Raw genomic sequence first — 24,791 nt, forward strand, 5'->3', positions numbered from 1 at the left:
CCCCCCCCCATGCTAATGTTAGCACTTACCATAAATTATGTATTTTAGTCCGATCTTCTTCTTCTTTCCTGATGTTTTCATTTGTCCCTCCAGCGGTGCGGTGGCTCTCCGATCCAGCGCTGACACCTCTCTGCTTGCAGGCACTTCTGATCCAGCGGTGTCTGCATGCGGGTGCATGCGTCTATAGACTTACCTTGCGCCGCTGCTCGTCTTCCGGCCGAAAATCGGAACTGCGCATGCACCCGCCCCAAGATCCTTTACAACCATACGAGCAGTTCCTGATTCTCCATGCGGGAGCATGCAAAGAAAAAAAGGTAAGTTTAAACCGCTGTTTTAGCGTGGTTTAAAAAAAAAACCTGTTTGCCTATATCTACTGCTTGATAGCAGTAGATATAGGCAAAAAAACGGGAAGGTTTAGAACCCCTTTAAGTTCATGTTCAATAAGGGGGATTATATAGAATACTGTGAAGGTCTTTCTGTTTTGTAGTTTGTAAAAAAATACACACTAGACAAAATGCTCCTTATCATGTTCCCCCTACCAATTACAATAACTGACTCATTTAAAAGAGTCACCATTATAATATGAAAAGATGTTGGCATAATATTCTACTTATGACAGCTCATTAAATGCTACTAGTGTGGCAGAATAGCTTGTATCCTGGTTACAGTGTTACTGTTAAAGCATGTTTTATTCAGAAACTGACTTGGTGAACTAATTAGAAAAACAACATAATAAATTATAAAGTTAACTGTTCTAACACCAGCAAATGGATGTTGACAGAAAATAAGTGCATAATGAGTAGAAAAAAGCAGTTTAATTTGTACAACATGTAAAGAATAGGTTTACAACATGTAATATGCTTGGGCATTAAAGTACTGTATTACTAAAGGCTGGGCCAGTATCTTTTAGACTCCCCCGTTCCCCCTACACTTAACTGTCAGCGGCGCTCGTCACAGCTGCCGGTCCCCTCAGCGATCCTTTGTACTGAACTTTCTGGGTAGAGGAGCCATAGGCTCCCTCTGCCGACAGTGAAACTGCTGGGTGGGGAGGAGGGGCATGGCCTGCTGCAGGGCTGTGTGTGTCTATGGACGCATACAGTTCAAAAAAACATACACACCCATCGCACTCCTGAACGGATAAAAAACCCTAATTGTAGGGTGGGTGCTGAAATGACCGCAGATGCCTCCATAGACACATGACTCTGACAACTACAGGTATGAATTCCAGAGGCATATGCATGATGAGATTTGTATTTTCACCACAGCTGGCGTGCCAGGGTTGCCAGGGAGGAGGAGATTACAGACAGTGACTGGACACTCCCACGAGAGGAGAGGGCTATGCTGTCCAAGTGGGATGGGGCTGTGCTAGGGCATTGACTCTTTTAGGTAAATTTGCTAACAAGTTCAGAGGCCACTGCAAGTCAGTAAAAAAATGATTTATTGAAAGGAAAAACACTGCAAATGAGCAATTAAACCACTGAGCTTTTTAAGCAACTCGCAAAGTTCTCATTTAGATACATGTGAAACCTTAATTCTTTTTTATATACATGTGATGCAATTTTTCTGTGAACAGGTTTTTTTTTGAACTAGCAAGCAGAAGTATATCTGTCTTACCGTCCTGCAGTTTTATTTTGATGGTACATCTCCCATGTGTAACACAGAATTAAAATGTAGCAAGCCACTATTAATGGTAAAGGAAAGAAGAATGTTGTGATAGTTAAATACAGCGTATACCTGAAAAAAATAGAAAACAAAAAATCACATACATTTTAAAATACAAAAATCTCTTGTAATACATTATGTTTATGCATCTGTTCAGGTTCTACTGGGCCACACTTGTTGACCCTTTTCTAACACATAGCTCTAAAAATGAGTTAACACCTACAGCTATAAATGTATCAAAAGATAAAATAGGCTTGCTTATTTCACTTTGCAAAAAAAGGCATTTGCAAAAATGGACAAGTGCAAACTTTAACTTTTCCCTTTATGCACATCCTGGGGCTATAATCTATAATTAATGCTAAGGCAATTAAATCCCTTTACTGCTAAAAGATTTAACTGCTTGTTGATGGTAACCTCTCTAAAATCAATGTGCTGCTAATACAATGGTGTGCAATGTATAGTAAAAAATTTAACTAAGCTTTGATAAAGTATATTTTGTGCATATACTTCTGTTTCATGCATTAATTAAATTATAAGCCTAGGGATTTGTGGGTGATTCAAGCTACCTGCTATTGTATTTTGAAAAGATTGTCCATGTTGACAGACTGCAATATTTATGTAATTTCTTATTTTGTCCATAGATACACTTTAACCCTCCTTTCCCTGCCAGAGTTTTTTTTTTACATTTAAAAAGCACATTTTAGGCTTGAAGATTACTTAATCCTCCAAAATTAGCAAACAATAAAATGGTGGCAATTGCAGTATTTTATGTCACATGGTATTAGCATAACTGTTTATCAAACATACATTTTCAGTACAAAATGCATTTAAATTAATTTTAGTACACACAGACACAATATAATGCCCAATTTATTTGGTAAAAGATAAAATATTGTGTCAAGTAGGTATGTTCAGATACCAGTGCCGATACTTGGCATTTTCTCGAGAACTACCAGGGTTGCAGCTGGGACCTGAAATCATTAGTCATGACAATAAACAAAAATGTATCGGTATTTGTAGCTGTGAGTACTTGGACAAGTATCAGTACTTGTACTTGAAAAAATAGTATAGGTGCATCACTTATATATATTTACAAAAAAATGAAATCATACAGGGATACACAAATCCTAGGAGCTCTGTATGCTCCTTAAAAATGACAGCTGCCTCCTAAATTTTGAATTTTCCTCTAGTCTGGTCTTGGAGCTGGAAAGTATTTGTACATGTACTTGTACTTGTACCGAGTATGGTACTTGGTATCTGAACATCCCTAAGTATATAGATACCAAATTTGTCAAACTTCACAATTGCCAGCGCCTGTGAAACAGCAAAAACCTCAATACCCAAAATTGTTAACTGTGACTAATAGATCTAGAATTATTGCTCTAACTACACATCCCTAATATGTGTGGCGCAAACATCATTTTCATACATAGGTGCATCAGACACATGTGGTTACGTTCCTTTGTGTGTGTACATGAGGGCAGGGGGGCCTTTAAAATGTGGAGGTTTGTTAAATGATTTGATTTAACTTTAATTTGTTTAAAACTATTTTAACTTAACTAACAGGGCCCTGCTGCCGAGACAGTAAGCCTTACAGTGGCAACAGCAAAATGGTAAAATAGTCTACTACATCTATGTTTTACAGCCACTGCCTGTGTACAAATGAACATCTTTATCCCCTCTAAAAACCTTGTGTTTATGTGATACACTCAGGCCTTTCTCACTTGCTTTGACTGCTCTACCATGCCACTTTGACAGCTGGGTCCTGCTCTGTGATTCAGGAGATGTTATAGAGCTTCTATTTAAATGCAACCTGCAAACAGTATTTGCATGCTTCACAAACCAATAGGCTGGAACCTTATTATTGTTACAATGTAATGACATTTATGAACAGATCAAAGGGAGGTCATCCTTGTCCTCCTTCCTGTGTGAACATCAATAAGAAAAAAAGCTTAATTAATGCTATCTATACAGTATTTTACATACAATGACAGCCAAAGAATAGTGTCTAAACATAAGTGACTGCTCTTATTATTTACTATAATATATTGTAATGTCATTGGGTTTTTTTTGTTTTTTTTAAGTTTGATTTTGTTATTCTGGACAGGGCGAAAGTGTACCTAAAGCTTTTTTTTTTCCATTCCATGGATAGCAAGAAAAAAAGTTAGACCCCATGAGGTTTTTATTGCTGGCTGTGTCCCTGCTGGGGAGATTTACCCCCTCTGTTTGTTCTAGTGACTATTGTCCTGAAGACCATGGTGACCATTCTTACCCAGTTGTGACTTGGTCAGAAATAGAGGGGAAATCTTACAAAGAGAGCAATTGTTCTGGTGACTACTATCTAGGAGGATTTGTCTTACTTTTCTTCTTTTAGATCTTCTCCCACTTAAGCTTATCATTAATTATGCAAATTTCAGCTGATTCTTCAGGAACCAGGCGAAATTCGCATAGTGGGTGCTGCTGTCGGCACCCTTTCAGCCAGTATCCCTCAATCAGCTGATGGGAAAATCTTCAATTGAACAGAGCCGGCTTAAACCAGCCGCTGTAATAAGCGTTGATGGTGGAATCTGTCCTATTTTTTTTCCTTCAGCTCATGGGTTGAACAAAAAAAGTAGAACAGTGTATGGCTAACTTTACTGTTGTGTCTCCAGAGAGAAAGAGAAGGAAAATCTCTCCATATCAGTTTTAGCTTTAGATATACTTTAATTTAGTTCTGGCAAAACTATTTAAAATACAGAAACCATAAGTAAAAATAGCTTCTTTATTTTAGGTTAACTTGGAATTTACAAATATGCAAGATACTTATTAAAAAATTAATGCACAAATTACAGTTTGTGCATTAAGTACTGCACATTAATTATTCATAGTTGCTATACAGTATGTGCTATCTTTATTTAGAGTCTCAGAGTTGAAAGTAATATATTTTAATTAAATGCTAAATACTTAATATAAATAGCACATTTACTGGGAAAGTAATGAACATGCACTCTGTATGCTCTTTGTACATGTTAGAACCTATTAAGGATTTATAAAGCTTTTGCTAATCAATTTAAACGAGAGTCAAAGCTAATTCACATTTTTTAATACTCACCAGAGTACATCATTAGGTGTTGTTAGATCAAACGCACAACTTTCCAATCCATCCTTGAACTGGATGACCTTTGAATAGACCCAGACAGGAAACACAACAACAAAAGATGCTGCCCATAGAAGAATATTTACACGAATAGTCTTTGATATTGTCCTTAAGCTTGTTAGACGAAATGGTTGTACAAGTGCCATGTACCTGTAACAATAAACAATGTTATTAATAATAATTAATGATAATGGATATACTCCTTTAATTGAGTGTTCTCTTAAATTGCAGACAGTGTTGATTTAAAAGAAAATTATATTGGGTACAATATGTTTTACGTACTGTGCCATGCATTAGACTGTAGCAAAAATGGTCAAGCATTATTAACTTTCAATAATACCAGAGACTGATTCAGGTCCTCCTAGATCCTTCCAACATTCCTGAGTAACCCAGCTGTTAAAAGAGATCCTCATATTGCCATAGTAGAAGGTTATGTGCTTGCAGAGTACAATCAACCATTCAAAGCAAAAAGTTGCAAAATAATTGTCCACATTTGAATTGTAGTACTACACGGAACTCATATGTGTCTAAATATAATCCACATTATTTATTGACTTTATTGTACACATATGAAAGCACTCTACGGGTGACAGGGTTTGTATTTCTTGTGCTGATGCACCTACTCAGGGTAACGACAGACATTAAAGGCACCAAACCATTTAATATAAAGGTAATACCTTTAAAGGTGTTTTAATTGTGTTTGTCAAGTGACACTGTATTTTAGAAAATGCCACTTTAATAATTCATGTCTCTCTTGAAATTTATTGAAGTGTATCTAAACGGAAAAATAAAGATTTTACATATTGCATCTTTCCAGTTCTTAGATGTGGTGGCTGCATTAGTTTTATTTTTTCAGGTAATTTTTTTTATATTCACCTGGTGACTCTGCTAAGTAGCGCACTTCGTGTCCTAGGTTAAAAATGCCCACTCACAGTACTGTATATTTAGAGGAGTAGTCATCACATCTAAGGACTAGTACAGTTAAATATATTAATTTTAGTTCTTGCGCTTAAATGCACTTTAACACTTTACACTTTAATGGCCCCTTCTAGAAAAATAAAAGTAATGCAAATGAAATGAACATCATAAAATATAAAATAAGCCAATGGTAAAAGTATCTGAAGCTGAAAGTATTTGCTGACATTATAAGATGAACCCACCTCCACCACCTAAATATCTAAAATCCCTGCCTGTCATAGCCATTGTAATTAATATCCTATACAGTAAATAACCACATTGCGTAAAAAAGAAGAAAAGATGGCAAACAGAGCTTGAGGCAGACTGATTGTTCCCACTATATCATGTCAAATACTTTATAAAATAGGGTTGCTGGAAATATAATTAATTGCTTCGCAGATCAAACCCAATAGAATAAGTATCAGTATCCACCACAAATTTACTTTTTTTTTCATTTTCCAGTTCACATATAATTGCTATAAGAACATATATTCTGGCAAGGACGCATACATAAAATGACAGTACAGAGACAGGTCAAGGCCAGACACAGCTGGCATATAGTGTACCAAAAAGGCACCATCTGCATATATATAGCTTTGCGATTCTTTTGTGTAACATTGACATTAAAAGGCAAAAACAGCAGCAACAACAAATACAAAAATAAACACACCAAAAAAATAATAATATATAAGCACAGACAAGCCTGCTCTGTATCGAGTCTTCTTGTTCATAACTGCACACGAGGGCAACTCAAATGACCTAACCAAAGTTAAGAAGTCAATTATGTATATCATTGTGAGGAGTGTAAAGCTATTCAAGGGGAACAAAGATTAGCAGTTGTGCCATTCCTTTACCTATGCAGCTCTATGTGATTTCCACAGTAGTGGAATGAGACCCTTTCCTGTTTTAAGTAGACAACAAAGATTTTTTTATCTAATCCTATGGAACGAGGTATATCACAGAATATAATTACCAGGAGTCGTTTGGCACTTGTATCTGTAAAACCTCTAGCTTAAATTACACCTTTGTCCAAAAGGGTCATATAAACTGAAAGTCTCAACACAACTGAAGAAAAGTCTCCTCCCGGAATATTATCAGATATGGCTACAACATCTGGGAACTTTCCGTTTACTATTGCATGAATAGTAAATGCAATTGTCTCAATATAAAAATATCTTTGAATTTGCAGATAAGAACAGACACTATCTGACATATTTTGCCAGACCAGAGTATATTCCCATTCCCAGTGCCAGGATATATACTGCGTTAGATACTGAGCTGTTCACCAAGGAAAAAATGATAATGACGTATTCATTTCTATGCTGCATTGAATCAAGCCCATTCCCAGTCCTCTCCAGGAGGAGTTAAATCACTTAGATATCTATGCCCTCATTGACACTTGCACAACAGAATTTTCTGGATCAGCTCATAACATTGTGAGAAATTGATGAAGCTATTAAATGATTTCTTCCACATAGGTTGCCTGGTTAAGACAGATACCCTGCTGATTGTTATCAAACACCCACAGAAATATTAGCCCCACATCTATTACAACTATACAGCCAAGTTCTGAAAGTGGGTTGTTTGCCTGAACTTCAGTGTTTGCCTTCCCTCCTTGTGTTAGTCTTTAATAGTATTAATGCCTAAATAGAGTAAGGATCTGAGGTTGTGAATTCTACCATCTGATTTTATTGATCAATATGGACATTAAAATATTGGTGGAGGGGGGGCGTGGCTAACTGGCTATGTGAGAGGACGCATCCCAGGAGAGCTCCGTGTTGCACCCGCCATTCGTCTACTGAATTAGCGCCCACTTGCCTGCTATGGGGAAGGATAGACCCCCTAGGTCGGACCCACAAGTCCTCTGGCCAAAAGGGGAAGAAAAATAAATCCTCTGCCTCAATCCAGGGGTTTTTTGGCCGGCCGCGTTTCGAGTGCTGGATCCAAGATGGCGCCTCAGGACAGCGTGCGGGCCGCGGTTCCTAGAGTCGTCCCCTGAAGGGCACACGGAGGTTCGGCTGCAAGATTACTCCCCGCCGGAGTCACCTAACATGTCTCTGGGGACACAGGGGAGCCTGGAGCTACCCGCGGCTCCCTCCACCCGCAAGCCGGCAGACGCAGTGAGTACCTGGGGGGATCGGGCCCAGTCCGAGATGAGGCCTAGCCATGAGGCCAACATACCCACCCTCAGAGGATCGAGAGCTGGGGGGGACCCCTGCGCTCCCTGGAACCAGCTGGTCGGTGAGGTCTGGGTCTCGCCATGCTGAGCCGCGAGAGGGTTTGGATGCCCATGTGAGCCACCCGGTGCACCGGGAGGGTTCAGAGTCCTCCTCAGGGCTAGAGGAGGGACTGCCTCAAGCACATCCCCACTAAGAAAGATTTCAGGCTCCTGATTCAGGAGGTGAGAGAGACCTGTCGGTCTGAAATCCAGCTCATTCCCACTGACTTTCAACAATTGACCCAACGGGTCGAGGGCCTGGATGAAGAGGTTCAGGTCTGAAAAAATGATGTATTTCAATTGCAATCCCAATATGTGTCCCAAGCCGCCACTATTCGGGACCTTCAACGCCATGTGGAGGATTTGGACAACAGGGGCCGCCACAATAACCTACGCATCAGAGGCCTTCCTGAAGCCACAGGCCCTGAGGATCTACAGGAAGTCTTACAGACCATCTTCACTAACATCCTGGGGTGGCCTTCTTCCCGCAAGATTGTGATGGACCGGGCCCACAGGGCCCTTCGCCCGTGGGGCTCCTCCTCACAGCCCCGAGATGTCATCTGCAGGATCCACTGCAGGATAGATGGGGATTTCCCTTCAGCCTCACCGCTAGGCGGGACGGTAAAAATGCCACTTTACGCTTCCCGGAGGACCTTTTCGTCCTTTTGCGCGGATCTTCACATCTCCTGCCCTACTCTTCCCGGCTGGGAACCCCTACCCAAGTTGGGCCTCGAGCCCTCCACTTGCCAGAGAGTTACCCCGCGTAAGAGACTGCCAAAGGGGTCTCTCCCGCCTGACACACCATCCCGCCGCCCGCGGGAGCATTCCACCCCGGAAATGCCTACTCCCAGAAGACATCGTTGATGAGTCCTATGTATTGCAATGGGTGCTCATAGATATGAGGCACATTATATATTTGGGTTTGCCATGACCTCCCTTTCAGGTTTATTAGCCGTGTCCTCCTATGTGGCATTCTTCCTACTATCGGCTCTCTTCATGTCATGTTCAGTTATGTTATGCAATGATATGTTATATACACTGGGCGCTAAATAATATGCTTTATCGGCGGGTATCCCCATGGATGCTCAATTTCTTAGTTGTTTTGTTCTCTCGTTCATTGGGTTGCACTCCCCCATTACTGGGTATTTGTACGTGTCGTCTCTCCGAATAGGTGGACTGGTTTGTGTCTATACCTACTTGGAGACCGAATATACCCATTCCAATAGACTTTGGATATTTTGCTGTGCAGTATTTTTTTTCTTAATATTTCTTGCATAGTTACTGGTTTTTAGAAACTAACATGTTTGTTTATTATGTGTTTCAGTGGTCTCTTTTGCTCTTCGACTTCCTTTCTTTTCTTTCCCTCTCCTCTACTTCAACTGGCCTTGTTCTCGCTACCTCCGCCTGGCGGATCCCCTGGTCCTGGCAGAACGTCCTCCTGGGTGAGTACCCTATCTTGAACTTGAACAGCACGCATACACTCTGCAGGATTTCTCTCCTACCCCTCCATGGCGGGCCAATCTGACTATAAGTTGCTATCCCTTAATGTCAAGGGCCTTAACTCCCCACTCAAGAGCCCATAGCTCCCACTCCAGGCTTAACTACTTCCTGGTGAATACTCCTATTCTCCGGAACATGGTCTCAGCCCACATAGGTCCTATCTCCTGGTCGGATCATGCGCCCATTGAATTGACCATTCGAGTTGACCCCTCCCGGATTCTTAGGTGCCACTGGATCTTGAATGAGGGCTTGTTGAAGGGGGAGGACACTAGAGACGATATCGAATCGGCTATACGGAGTTACTTCGCTCTTAATGAAGGATCCGTGAAAGACCTCTCGACTCTCTGGGAGGCTCATAAGCCCACGATTAGGGGCCACTGCATTGCGGTGGCCTCCAAGCTCAAGAAAGACCGAATGGCCGCTATTGCCAACGTTAAGGATCAGCTCATTGGGTCTGAGCGTCGACTGGCGGCCTCCCCCTCCAAGGCCTTGTTAAAAGAGGTGTTGCGATTGAGAGCACAATTGCAGCACCTGTATGTCCATAAGACTGAAACCTCCATGTTATACTTGCGCCAGAAATATTACGAGAATGGAAATAAGGCCCATACTCTTCTGGCTCGTAAATTAAGGGCGGAGGCTAACCTAAAAGGGATTTCGGCAGTGCGTGACGCCACTGGCACGCTACATCTCCACCCCCAGAAAATGGCAGATATATTCCGGCTTTTAATGAGTCCCTGTATAATCTCCAAGATGGCGCATTCCACGCTGGTGATGATGCCTTGGCCTCCCGCATCCGAGATTACCTTGGCTCCTGTGACTTACCTGTGCTCTCCCCAGAGGACTGTGCTAAGTTGAATGCCCCGCTAGAGGTGGACGAGGTTCAAAAGACGATCGCCTCCCTCACCACGGGCAAATCGCTAGGTCCGGATGGCTTCACCTACCTATATTATAAGACCTACTCACAGGTGCTTTCCCCATACTTGACGAAACTTTATAACCAGTTCCTCGAGTGTAAACCTATCCCGTCCTCCTTTTTGCAATCTTATTTGATAGTGATCCCTAAGTCGGATAAGGATGACACTGTTTGTGCGAACTACCGCCCTATTGCACTTTTGAACTCCGACTACAAAATCTTTACTAAATTGCTAGCAAACAGACTTTCTGTCTTTTTACCTAGTCTGGTCCACAAAGACCAGGTTGGTTTTGTTCTGGGCAGACAGGCGGGGGACAACACACGCAGACTTGTCAACCAGATAGACATCGCGAATCGTAGAGGACTGGGGATGGTCCTTCTAAGCCTAGACGCTGAGAAGGCTTTTGATAGGCTTGGTTGGCCGTTCCTGAGATCTCTCCTGGCCCGCATCGGTGTGGTGGGCCTGTTTGCTGCAGCCATTGCATCCCTCTACTGTACGGCATTGGCGTCTATCAAAATGAGGGGGGCCGTGTCCCCTGTATTCCAGATCCGTAATGGATCTCGGCAGGGGTGCCCGCTTTCCCCGCTATTGTTTGTGCTTTGCATAGAGGCTCTGGCTGCTAGGATTCGGGCCGCGCCGGACATATCGGGGCTCACTCTGGGTTCGCAGGAATTCAGGCTGGCATTATTTGCTGATTCAGATGCTTAGGGAAATTTAGGTTTAGGCCTAATTTCATTTTCTTGCAACTTATCCCCTCTACTTTATGCATTGGCCAATAAGCCACTGGCAGCAAAATTAAGAACAGATCCTAGGCTGAAGGGGCTTAAAGTGTATTTCCACGTTTGCAGCCAAAACGTAGAACTTAAATCTGAGGATAGTGTAAGAATATACTATTTGGCCTCTCAGCTTATTTAAGTGCATTGATGGACATTCCCCCAACTCAGTAGCACCTTGACAGCTACAAAGGCTGCTCTTGCTACCTCTTATGTGGCAGTCACTGTTTATTTTGACATGCTTTACAATCAAACTAGAGAAGGCCGTTAAATGTGTAATTACATAACAATATACATACAGGGTTGCTGGGGTTTAAACCTGGTTAAAGCATTTCAAAGTTATATGTTACAATCTTTGACTTTTTGGTTTACATAAATTAAACTTGAAACAGTTAATACTTCTGTACAGGACTGGTTATGTACAATAACATATAATATATGTGTCCTTAGACAAAGCTATGCTGATGTGATATTTGTATATTCATGCTCTTGGGTATGATTTCTGAGTTTTATGCACATTCAAACTTGTCCCGTTGATGCAAGAAAAGCATGATTTTACTGTATTTCTAGCAATCACTCTATAATACATGTGATTACTCTGTTTTCTACAGTAATACAAAATAATGTAGGTAGCTTGGCCAATGAGAAAGGAGTGAAAAAGCATTTTATGCAGCATGATTATGTAACAAATGTGTTCCCTCCACAATCTATAATTTATACAAGATTCCTGTACATTGTAATATATAAGTTTAAAAATATTAACTCCCTTATAGATATGATGACGTCAAAGTCAAGAACAGACAACAACTAAGAGCACAACAAATAACTTGAAAACAGTTAACCGACCACAGGCTGGTGAGCACTGTGGGCCACAATCAAAATAGGGTTTCATACACCCTGTGAGCATGTCTCCTCCATGGAGAAAGCAAAGCACCCCTGCATACAGGTAGCTATACTAATGGGGAAGTAATACGTTGCAGTATGTAACAATGCACAATATAGCTAATAGTGAATAGTCCTTTTATGATATGTCTTAAGTTCTATGAACAAGAATGACATGACTACATGCCCTCACAGCTTATCTCATCAAAAAGAACAACTCTATATACTGTAGATGAGTGAAACCAGAGACAAGGGATTAACTCCCTTTAGGCAAACCATTGGGAACATCAGTATTCCCAATGCCCTCATGAAACACCAACAGACTGTAGGTCATGTATGCGTCATGGTCACCACCACCCAATCTTTGACACAGGATTTGACGCAGGAACCTCATCAATCTCTCTCCATCTGGAGAGAGAAGCGTTTCAAAATATGAAGGAAGCATTGCAGATCTCCTTTATCTCTGAGGGAGGAAGCTGTCCCATACATCATGGCTGTAAGCCTAAAAGGGTAACCCCAGTGTACAGCATTCTCTCCTTACTCAGCACTGCACTTGCCTTATCATAAGAGTGCAACAAGACGATTAATATAAAAAGTAATGCTTGGCCATATATGGGTTTGTCTCTGTCCTAATTCTGTGAAATAAATTCCAGTTAGGGTTATTGCTCAGAATGTGATACCCTGTAGAGTTAGCCAACAATGCTAATTGTCTTTGCAGCAACTTCTATTTTCATTGTTGTTGAGTTGTAATATGAAGACCTTGATTTTATCATCTTGCCTTTGTATTTCATGGCCTGAAATAAATATAGCATCTCCCCACAATTCTTCTCATGCAGTCCCAGCCTTAATTTAATTTAGATAGTGCTGGTATGTGGTTTCTACTCTGGATAGAAATGGATAGAAAGGCCTTATGTTTTACCTTAGTGGGGTGTTCTTTCAAATAAGGCCTCTCTCTCTCTCTATATATATAAAATATATATATATATACATTAAACTAACCTTTGGTATATATTGTTCTGCTTTATGACACTTCCGGAATTTTGGACTTCAGACATGATGGAGCTCATAAAGTTCCAGTCAATGACAACAAAGCTTGTGACCACAGTCATTGTGCCAAGTCTGTGACATCTAAGTTTCCAAAATATCTGAAGTCCCCGTGTAGTCATTCTAAACTTGACCAATGATCAAGTCTTATACCAATTATGTATATTCCACTATAAATGTTAATGCAATTGTGTAATAAATCAGACTAGCATACCATAGGTGTCTGTGTGTACATATTGCAATACTGTACTTTACCTTATAATTTGGGCCCACTAGCTAATGTTGAACAGGTATTTAAACCTGTATTTAAAAGTTAATTTATCTGACAAACTCACTGTGGGCCTATGAGGATCCAGATCTATCTGCCCACAGCAAGGCTGGGATGTCATCTGAGTGATCAATGTCACCAGCTGCCATATTTGATTCCAATCGAGAAACTTTTCACTTTTCAAAGAAGGCATGCAAGACCACTTTTTGGTTTTCCATGCATTGTGGAAAATATTAGAGAGCCTGGTACATCTTGGCATTGCTCAAGAGAGAAATCAGGTGTTTGAAAGGCTGCTATACTGTAGTGCTGCTACACTTATTTTTCAAGCCGGGTGTAGACTCTACACCTCTACACCTGGCTTGAAAAAGAAGTGTTACTACTTCCCTCATTTGTTTTCCCCATAGCGGTACACACCACTTCATTCTGTCTCACCATCTATCCCCAGACAATCTCTCCTTGGCATCTCCCCACCAGCACACCACTGCACTGTGCCCCATTCTCCTTACTCAGTCGTGCTCTCTCCCCGGCATCTCCCCACCCATACAACGGTTTACATCACTGCACCATGCCTAACTCTCCATCTCCAGCTAACTTCTTTACCTAGCATCTTCCCACCCACACAGCAGCTCACACTGCTACACCTTGCCTCACTCTCCTTCTCCAGCTTATCTCTCCCTAGCATCTCCCTCTCCCCGTAAGTACAGCTGCGCACGCCACTGCACCGTGCCTCACCCTCCTCCTCCTGCTGGATCCCTCTCTCCGGCATCTCTCTCCCCCGATCTTGCCCCTCCAGCTGGACACACCGCTGCACTGTCACAGCAGAGCCGCCACCACCCCTTCCCCATACCAGCATTCAACAGACCCTGACCCATCTACAGCTGGACGTACACCAGATCAATATTAAATTTCCCGCATCAGCTCAACCACAACACCCATTCAACGTTGGATGACACAAGATAATCCTAGACATCTCAGAACAACCCATCCCTAATATCTGCCCAGGCCACCAAAAGTGAATCTGCCCCACTGTAATCGCCAATTGATGCCTGCTCACCAACCGAACAACATCAGCGGTGAGGCAACCACCCGGGCCACAAGCTAAAGCTTAGATCCTCTCAGGACAAACAGATCTCCCTTCCTCATGGGATTACAGAACATTCTGCAGAACTCCTTCCACCATTTGTGAACACCGAGGAGAAGCCAACATCAACACCTCTCATGCAAGATTAACATCATCAGCTGTGAGGGAGAGTGCAGTGGCATCACAAGGGGGGTGCGGCCCGCATCCAGGTGACACCATTAGACTAGACATTAGACTGTGAGTCATTTTGGGGTCACCCCCCTCTTAAAAGTCGGGTGCTCGGTCATGGATTGAATGCCCGACAGTATCAGGAGAGAGGAGGGGACCCGGCAGCATACCTTATCCCGCTGGGTGACTGTCCCCTCCTCTCTCTGCCGGCGTCCATCACCAAGATGGCCGCCGGCAGGTATCAGAATACTGCCGCGTGTGGGCGATGACGTCACGCGCATGCGCAGTGACGTCTCAGCGGGGTGAGACTGGGTTACCGCTCTGGGTGTCACCCAGCCTCGGGACGCCCCTGGGAGAGTGTACTTGTTTTTTCTCTTCCATTGCAAAATCAAGTTACACACATTGTCTGCTCTATTTATTGGTTTTCCCCTGTCAATTTGGTACTGGATTCTTCTTCCCCACCCGGCGCACCAAGTTCAGTCCCTCTCAGCCACTGGATGACGCACCTGACACCACGCCACTCCTCATGGTCACAAATTGCTGAGCTTCCTTCAAACCCCACCATATGTGAGTGCATATCAGTGAATATTGTATTGCCTCCTCAAAAACCTACCTTATTGCACTAGGTTGTGGCGCTCCGGTTCTTTCCTTTTGTTTTTCCAGGATACACACCAGGCACCCCAGTCTGATTTCACCAGGAGCTATACAGTCTTCAATACCCAGACCCCCCTGAAATGTGCTCTCCAAATTGGACTTTTCTTTTAACTTTTTAAATAGTTTGCTTTGCTTTCACTGAGACACCAGGTTGATATTACAGCAACTCATTTAATTACCACATAAGGAATTGTCCTTACATTTGATCTGGTTCACCTTTACAGAAAGTATTTACTAATTAGTTTTCTGTTATGGTGTGTTGAAAGGAGCCTTGGAACACAGCAGGAATAATAATTGCAAAATTCTTATATAAATAGAATCTGTAAATTGAGTTTGTGTATGTAGTTTTATTACTAAAAACACACCAAGCTAAGATTTGTGTATTGCATTGATTATCATTCAAAGAAACACAGAATTAGGGTTCTAACAGTTTCTTAGATAATTTGTCAAAAATATCTGTTTAATGAAGACATTTTTCCTGAATAAATGAATGCCATTGTATGATATTCAGTACAATTTTATGTTTTGCTTATATAATAATGTAGTATATTTATAAAGCATTTAAAAAGGTGTTGGTAAGATTATTTTTTTATCCTCTGCTTTTTGGAGGAGCCCTCAAGGAGGGGTACTGTATAGGTCTGTCTACCAAATGTTCCCATTTGTTGGAGCCTTATACAGTCATCGCCCAGAATATTGGCATCCCTGCATTTCTGTCAGATAATGCACCACTTTGCTCATACTACGTCCTCAATTATTTACAAAAATAGTGTATGTATAAAGTCACTCACACTCCAATAGAATTTCAAGTCAAAAAAGGTTTATTGTTTATTGACTTGATTGCTATCACATCATATAGTTATATGATGAGATAGCACAGTGGTACACGATTTGCATGAAGATACAGGGTCACAGGAACACATAGGAAGGGGTGCGTTACACAAAGGTTCTGGATACACAGGATTAATAAGAACACAGTAAAGGATTTAAGCACTGCTATTCTCTAAGGATCCTATGTACTGGGAAGTGTAATTTCATCAAATACCCACCTTTCCATTTAGTGCTTAAGACCTTCTTAATCTTAAGGGGCCCTACACATGTGGTGAGTGCGTCTTTTACATAAAGGTGTGGAGGTAAAGAGCACTTTGGTTTTGGCACTACTTGTGAAGATTTGCACAGAATAGCACTTTATTCGCACAGTGTAGAAATACTTTTATACAGTATATTCTCTCCTGTTTTTGGGACTTTTTAATTTAATTTCTTCAATTTATGGATTGTTCTAATCTGAATTTGATTGATAAGATTTCACATTTTGCATATTTATTAATCACTCAGTGCTTTATTTCTTTTGTATTGCTTAAAAAAACCTACTACCTCCACATGCTGAACATCTGCCTCTCACTTTAGGCCTGGCAGTCCTTGTTTTTTTAATAAAGGGGATTTGCTAAATGTCATGGCAGCTATGGCAAATGCGGGGTCAAAACCACTGTTGTACAGAGCGGTGGATACAGCCACCATGAGGAAATGCAGCAAAGAGATTCTTTGCCGCACTGCCTCAGTGAGGGGCGCTTATTTTAGGATGGTGACAATAGATGCCCGCATCATTTTCTGTCCTCCTTACTGCCAGCACCCCAATATCCTCCTAACCACCAGCACAATTTTCCTTCTCTATATACTGCTGTCTGTCATTTCCCCATGTGTAGGCTAGCCTACCCTAGCCTACAGCTATGCCTCCAGTTCAGGGATAGGGTGGGGTATCCAGCTACCATTAACAAATGCACCGCCTCCACACAGTGGACAGTTTTGGGCTGCCTCTTGAATAATAACAGTAGATACCCTGAGATTTCCCCTTTATTTAAAAGCAGAAAGAAAGAGGGGGAAAGGATATTCAATAATTCCTTCAATAATTATTTTATCTTCCATATAGTATGCAACTGGACATCATGCCAATGTCCCTGATTAATATTGAAAAGTAAAAAATTGTAATTATGACTTATGTCTTTATTCAACCTCAAATACTATGTAACTATACATTGATTACTTAACAAACATAGTTTATAAAAAAAACTTCCATATCATACAAAAATTAAAACTTTAAAACGATTAACAACATGGGTTTTATTTAGGTGTTGGAAGTACAGTCAGAAAGAAGAGCTATTACTACATATTTATGTCAATAACCCACCACTGTAAACTGTGGTCGGGGAGGGCTAAGGGCATGTATATGTGTTTTTCTGTGAGTTTTGACTGCAGACCCATAGTCATTACGAGAAGTGCTATTTTAGCCTCAATAACTGAGGCTATTTGTCCTGCCTTTAAAACGAGAATTTATACAATTGGTTTTCCAACACAATATCATGATATGTGAGTATGTATATATTTTTTACATTATTTAGCAGAGGATGCCTGCTACCTAGGATTTGGGGATGCATAGCATAAGAAAATGGAGATATTTGGAGATCATCTTTTAAGTCAAATACATGGAGGGGATTAAAAAAAGATAAGGAACATTTCTAGTGATTATTATCACAACTGAAAAATATCAATAGCAGGAGTCAATAGACATTGGGGACACCATATTTTATGATGTTCATGAGAGCACTTTCTCTAATATATAGATGAGACGGGTTACATTGTTTATACTGAAGTCCTTCTTATTATTAAAATGTATTGCCTCTTTGAAGGGCCTAAGTAGGTGATATACATGTTCCAGGTTAACGTCACTCACCCCTGTTCTTTGCTCACACAATTTGGTTAAAATTGGGAAACACCAAGCAGTGTTTCTTCCCAGGTGTATCCTCCATTCACCAATTTTCTCCAGTAGTGCTAGTGCCTAACCACATCCTCTCCAGACAATGTTTTATGAACTCAGGGCAGAAGTTTATGGCCTAGTTACAGCCTGTTCTGCAAAAAATCAAATACTTTTTTTATCATTTTACTTACTACCCTACATGAGAGAGTGAGTTCCTGAGTAACAGAGAAACCGGAGTTGATTTTCTAAGAAGCTGAGAATCTTTTCTTAGTAAAGTGTAGCTGTGTGAACTTTGAATACCCAATCATGGGCAGATGAAATAAACAGGAATTTTATTTTGACATGATTGGATAATTGTAGTAAATCTTCACTTCAGAGCGAAGATTCCCACAACCAAAACTACCAGAAAAATATATTTTCACTTCAGTTTGAAAGATAAAATACATACTTTTTTTAATAACAATCATTAAAGCGAGAAGAGCCTTGAGAAAACAACATAGCACATATTTCCTATATAACACAGCAGTAAAAAATGTATTATTCAGTATTTTTATCACTAATAAATAGACAAGTATTGGATGTTTGATAACTTAGGGAAAGCAAAAGATAATATTTTTTTTCACTGTGGCATAATGTATGCAAACTATGTGGCCAAACTATGTTTAATTACATAAGACCTGAATAAAAGAATAAAATATGTGACCCTGTAGATTGATTTTTGCGGAATAGAACCCTTTCAGCAAGGATAAACACACATTGGGCCAAATGTCTTATTCAACAACAAAACATTTTTTTCTTTTAGTTTAGGTGGGTGGTAGGCAAGTATGTGTTGGTGATTGCATATCTGATTGACACAGACGGAACAACAAAAATAACAGTATTTTCACAGTGGAATAGAATATTAATTTAGGTAAGACTAACTTTTGAAACAATTATGCTACACAGTAGCACAGACAATATTTCTGGCCCAACAATAGCAAAGGTATTATTTATTTATTTTTACTTTTCTAATCGACAAGTTAATGTCGATAATTTAATGTCTTATTGACTAAGAGTAACAATAACGTTGTTGCTATATTCTAATGCAGCCTTTCGCAACCAGGGTGCCGTGCACCCTGGGGTGCCTTCTGGCCTCCACAGTGGTGCCTCAAAATATTTAAATATTTTCATGCCTCTGATGTGAAGAGGGGGCTCTTGATGTGAAAGAGGGGGCTCCTAGTTTGAGGAGGACTCCTAGTGTGAGAGGGGAACAATACTGTAATGTGTGCCTTACTGTAATCCATGGTTGTTTCCCTTCTCTTTGCTGCTCTTCCTTTTAAATTTGTATCTGTTCTCATGCTCTGCATAACTTCTGTTTTGCAGCAGACTGCCTTGTCTCAGGAATCGATACACGGTGTCTGTGTGTACGTTTGTATAGGCTTGTAACCTGAGCCAGCACTACAGGAAGAGGCCCTGAGCTGAAAAGGGAAGTTCTCCCCAAGCATGAGAAGACATGAGGATTTAAAAGGAAGAGCAGCAAAGAGAAGGGAAACAACCATGGATTACAGTAAGGCACACATTACACTATTGGTTTATGTTAAACAATCTGAGGGTAATGTCACTTTAAGCCCAGATTTAAACCTTTGTGCTGCATTAACACATAATATGCATGTTAATGTTCCTTTCTGTTAGGCAGCCCATTCATTTTTAATGGGCTGCCAAAGCAATACTGTGGGCCTTTTTCCAGCGCACCACAATACACAGATGGTTCACATCTTTGCATTGTGGTGAGCTAAAACACAGGTTCATTCTGGTGAGTTGGTGATGTGCGTTGGGGTGCTATTTAAAATGGATGCATCATACTGTAGTTCAAAATCTGACCTCTTCAATACAATTGACCAATGCATTTTATATTTCTTGTTTAGCTGCTAAAGAAAGTAGGAAGACACCTTATTAAAGGAGAACTATGAGGTGAGTGCTTTTCATTGACCTCATAGTTCTAGCTGACCTGTGACAATGAGACTGTCACAGGTCGGCTCAGTAGATCGGGAGGTGAGCGAACACATACCGGCGTTCGCTCACCTCTCGATCCTGTCACAGCTCTCTGCCGTGAAAGGGAAGGGGCTGGATTCCCCCCTCCCTGCTCCAATCTACAGCGCTGACTGGCGGATCGTACGGGGGAGGGGGCGGGTACAGCTGGCTCTGCCTCTAGATAGGCAGAGCCAGCTGTCACTCACGCAGCTGGGTGGATCCAGACATAATTGTCGGGATCCGCTTCAGCTGCGGCGTCTCAGTATACCGCGAGCAGTAGCTTAGGGTGACGGGAGGACGCTAGTTTGTGTCCTCCCGTTACACTAAGGAGAACTATAGGGAAAAGCCTTAACCCCATAGTTCTCCTTTAATAAGGTAATTTAGGTATTAATGTGTTTTGTCTTGTAAGATGCAACAAAGCAAACAGGAAAACATAACAAAGACAAAACAAAAGCATTTATTATATTTTTGTTTACTTTCATCTTTTGCATTCATTCATCTTTCTCTTGAATCATCAACAGGGAGCCACTGATTCTGCAGACAAATATATAATTTTGTTATCTGTGTCTCGTGTTGCAGGGGCAGCTTGATACCACATCAAGCTTTAGCAGTTTGAGTCCCTGTTAGGATTTAAACTTTTGAAGTTTTTTTATGCTATTTTACATTTGGGATTTGTAACCACTTTGATGAACAAAGTAACTGAATATTCTTGAGAATGTTTTATATTTTTTATTTTGTAAGAATAGGGAAAAAAAGAAAATAACTTAAAGATACACATATATCCACACGCTCAAAAAGAAAATACGTTTTTGTCAACTTTAATTCAATTCAAACAGTTAATATTAATTGAAGTCTTCTTTCCTTGCTGCATATTGTCTCCTATTTATGAAAAGAAAACACATGAAGCTTATTTTTAACATAATGTTTTTTTCTGAGTTTGAGAAATTAAATAATAACAGCATGCAAATCTCCCAACACTCATTGTGTTAGTGATAGCAATCAATAACTGATAAAATAGGAGAAAATTAAAGAGAAGATGCTTATTCTTCCCAATAGCAGTATTTGGTAACATGGCCTTGATCAGTTTAGCAATACCACATTACTATCTTTGGTAATATAGAAATATCATTTGGTTAAACTGCTATATTCACTTTAAGCAATTGCAGTTCTAGCAATCACTCTTTAGCAATTACAATCTAGCAGTGTAACTGCTGTGTGTTTGCCAGCTGAATGCCATCCAAGACTCCTATGGCCCATCTAAAATAGCTGTGTTCTTATGTGTAACTGTGTACCAAATTCTATTTTTCTTTTACTATTAGAGTTACTGCCTGTGATGTTATCTAATTGGACAGTGGAGTAGTAGTTGACAAGGCTTAAGCTGGCCATACATTATATGCATTTCTGCTGGTTCTTCAGTAACCAGCTGAAATTTGCACTGTGGATGCTGCTGTTGGCACCCTTTCGGCCAGCGTTCCCCGATCAGCTGATTGAAGGAGCTGGTCGGAAAATCTTTGGCCAAACTGAGCAGGCAGCCAATAAGCTGCTGGTGTTCTGTCGAGAACCCTGACCCTGTCAGATTTGCAGACCTCAGCATCTGCGCATGCGCACAAATCGGGATTAACGAGAAAACAAGCATTTATTCCCAAAGTATGTTGTTGTAATGGTTAATTGTGGCTGCAAATAATATGCCATCCATGGCAATAAATGATAGATGGCATTTTATGCACATTCACAAAAAATATTGTAAGCTATTACATAATAATGTGAATAAAATGCCATCCATCATTTACTGCCATTGATGGCATATTAGTAACGATCACAATTAACAATTACAAACTAATACTTTGTAAATAAATACCTGTTTCCTCATTAATCCAGGTCTGTGCGCATGCGCAGATGCTGAGGTTGGCAATACCCGACATGGTCTGTTCGGGTGTTTTGCGTGTTTGTCATTCATCAGGCGTCAGAATTCAATGAAGATGGGGGAGATTCCTCGATCAATGCTCGTAAAAGCGTTGATGGGGGAATCTGTTCTAATTTTTTTTCGTTCAGCCTGCGGGTTGAACTAAAAAAATAGAACAGTGTATGGCCAGTTTTAGCCATGGAGTTACAAAAGTGAATAAACATGTCAAACGCATTGTCCATTTGAATGCATGGAGATATTTTCAAATGGAAAATTCGGCACTTGACAAAAAAGTCTGCATTTGACCTGCTTTGCCTTCAGTTTACTTTGCAGGGGAATGTTCGCTTATTGAATGTGGTGAAAATTAACTTTGCAAAAAATACTCAATCATTAGCAAGAAAATTAAAAAAAACTGTATTTTTATTTGATATGATTGGATGACGGAAGTCAGCAGAACTTTACCTCCTTCACTAAGCTAAGGGGAAAGTTCCCCTGCAAAGTGCAAATTCACTTGTGAAATGAACAGCCATTTTGCCTTTAGTAAATCAACTCCAAAGTGTCAACATGCACCCAAAAAAGGTCTGGTTCTGTAAAAAAGTGAAATTTAATCAGAGAGAGGCACAGGCAAGGGTTTCTTGACTAAGGGATATTGTTGACAGGCATTTTCCTGCATTTGATGTACTTTTTTTTACATCTAGTATGGATACATTCTAGACTCACTCTGCTCCAGCCAGGCAGACTATTTTTAGCTACATGCTTTACATCGCATTATGACTCCGTCCTTCTCCTGTGCTACTTCAACAACTGACTACTCATTGAGCCACCAGGGGAAAGTCAGAGGAAGGATAAACAACCTCAATGACTCTCTAAAAACCACGCCACAACCTTCTAAAGTGGCGTCTGGCCCTCCACCAGTGTACGTTGAAGAAACCCTGCAAATGATGACTTTTCCTCGCAAGATGACAGCTGGTCCCAGTTTTTTTCGGCCCTCTACACCCCAGGCCTGGACAAGGAGACTCACCTACTTACCAAATTGTGGGGCATCATCCGTGAGGAAGTCTCCCTGGCCTCTTGTAAGCTCTCTTCAGACCTGCTCCGTGAAATATGCAACATAGGCCACAGTTAGTTTCTACCAAGTCCATGAGCTCAATCACATATGATACAGTGCTCAAATATGAAGTCCTTATGCTCAAGGTGGTGGCCTAATGGCATAAGGACTTGATATTTGAACACTGTATATTATGTGATTGAGCTCACAGAATTGGTGGAAATCACATGGGTGATGATATTTCACTTTGAGTAACACAGTTGTTGTTGGAGCACATCTTTATTGGTTCATATAGGACAATTGATATTGTAACATGTTTCATGTGTTTTTTATTGGCACTATTTAATTTATGTTGATATGACACTGTTTAAAAAGGGATTTAGGTTATTGCAGTGCACTTTCTCACATATATGCTTCAAGGTGGTCATATGTACACTGATAGCACAACACCTGACAGTGAGTAACCACTCCCATAGCGCGGACCCTATATTTTAGTTATTAAAGGGAAGAGGAAAATTTAAAGGGAAAGGAGAGTAATAGACTGTCCATAAGTCGAGGCGATAAATAAATATTCATGGCTTGCGGGTTCACCTGCAGATCAGAAGTTACTGCAAATTCCAACAGTGCCTGTTGGGAAGAGATAGATGAGGACTGATCACAGTTAGGAACACATCATCAGTGAATAGAGGAAAGAGATATAGATTACTGAAGTACAGTGTACTTTCTCACATACAGGTGAAACTCGAATAATTAGAATATCGTGCAAAAGTAATTGCAGTAAGTGCTGCAAAAGGGGCCCAAACCAAGTACTGAGTACATATGCATGCTTGTACTTTTCAGAGGTCCGATATTGTTCTATGTACAATCCTTGTTTTATTTATTGCATGTAATAATCTACTTTTTTGAGGTTGTGGATTTGGGGTTCTTGGGGTTTTCATGAGCTGTAAGACATAATCATCACAATTATGACAAATCACGGCTTGAATTATCTTGCTTTGCATGTAATGAGTCTATCTCATATATTAGTTTCACCTTTTAAGTTGCATTAGTGAAATAAATGAACTTTGCACGATATTCGAATTATTCGAGTTTCACCTGTATATACTCTTCCCTTAAATACCTCGTATACGTATTCCCTTAAATACGCTAATTTAAATATTTACTTACAGAGGGAACCTTGTGAGGCATTATTGCTGAAACCCATTACACACCTGAAATGACTCCAAATGATTTTAGTTTCCCACATCTTTGTTGCTACTAAGATGTCCATAGCTAGAGCATGGAAGTTTCCATGTTTGAGCTTTGAGGAAGTTGAACACCGCCTTAATGACATCTTGGTTAATGAAAAATTGACAGCAATACTGTCAGATACACATGACCGCTTTCTGCCAATATGGCAGCCATGGATTGACTATTCCAGATTGCCCACATTTTGGTCCCAATTGTTGTCTATATAAAGATCCGTTGGTCTTGCTCTTTCTGTTTCTTTGTTCTTCTCCTTCTGTTCTTTTCTTCTTTCTCTGTTCTTAGTTTTTTTTCCCTTCTTTTTTCAGTTCTACTCTTACCTGCATGTTTGTCTAATGCCATCCCAGTCCCATCTCACTTGTTCTTTCCCCAAATAGTCAGTTTATCATATGTTTAGCGAAACATGCCCGATGACCCTGATTTGGCTAGCCCACATAATTGACCACATTGTTTCGTATTTTCACTTTTCTTTGGGTGTTTCTGTTATAAATTAACCTTGATTTTGTGCATGTAATGACCTTCTCCGCATGTTTAGCATCTTGCCAATCACGGCCATTTCTTATGTTACTATGTTTACTG

The 24,791-nt window shown here is 40.6% G+C and overlaps 1 protein-coding gene across 1 annotated transcript in view; it reads right to left on the reverse strand.

Moving 5' to 3' along the window:
• MCHR2 (melanin concentrating hormone receptor 2) overlaps nt 1-24,791 on the reverse strand; it is a 57,202-nt gene that overhangs the window by 12,160 nt on the left and 20,251 nt on the right. The window contains exons 3-4 of the mRNA XM_018564926.1: nt 4,754-4,948; nt 1,615-1,734 (exon numbers count right to left, since the gene is read on the reverse strand). Coding sequence (XP_018420428.1) covers nt 1,615-1,734; nt 4,754-4,948 — 315 coding nt within the window. The remainder of the gene's footprint in view (nt 1-1,614; nt 1,735-4,753; nt 4,949-24,791) is intronic.

Source organism: Nanorana parkeri, unplaced genomic scaffold (genome assembly GCF_000935625.1).
Source record: "Nanorana parkeri isolate BGI_ZX_2015 unplaced genomic scaffold, ASM93562v1 scaffold795, whole genome shotgun sequence".
NCBI classification, from domain to species: Eukaryota; Metazoa; Chordata; class Amphibia; order Anura; family Dicroglossidae; genus Nanorana; species Nanorana parkeri.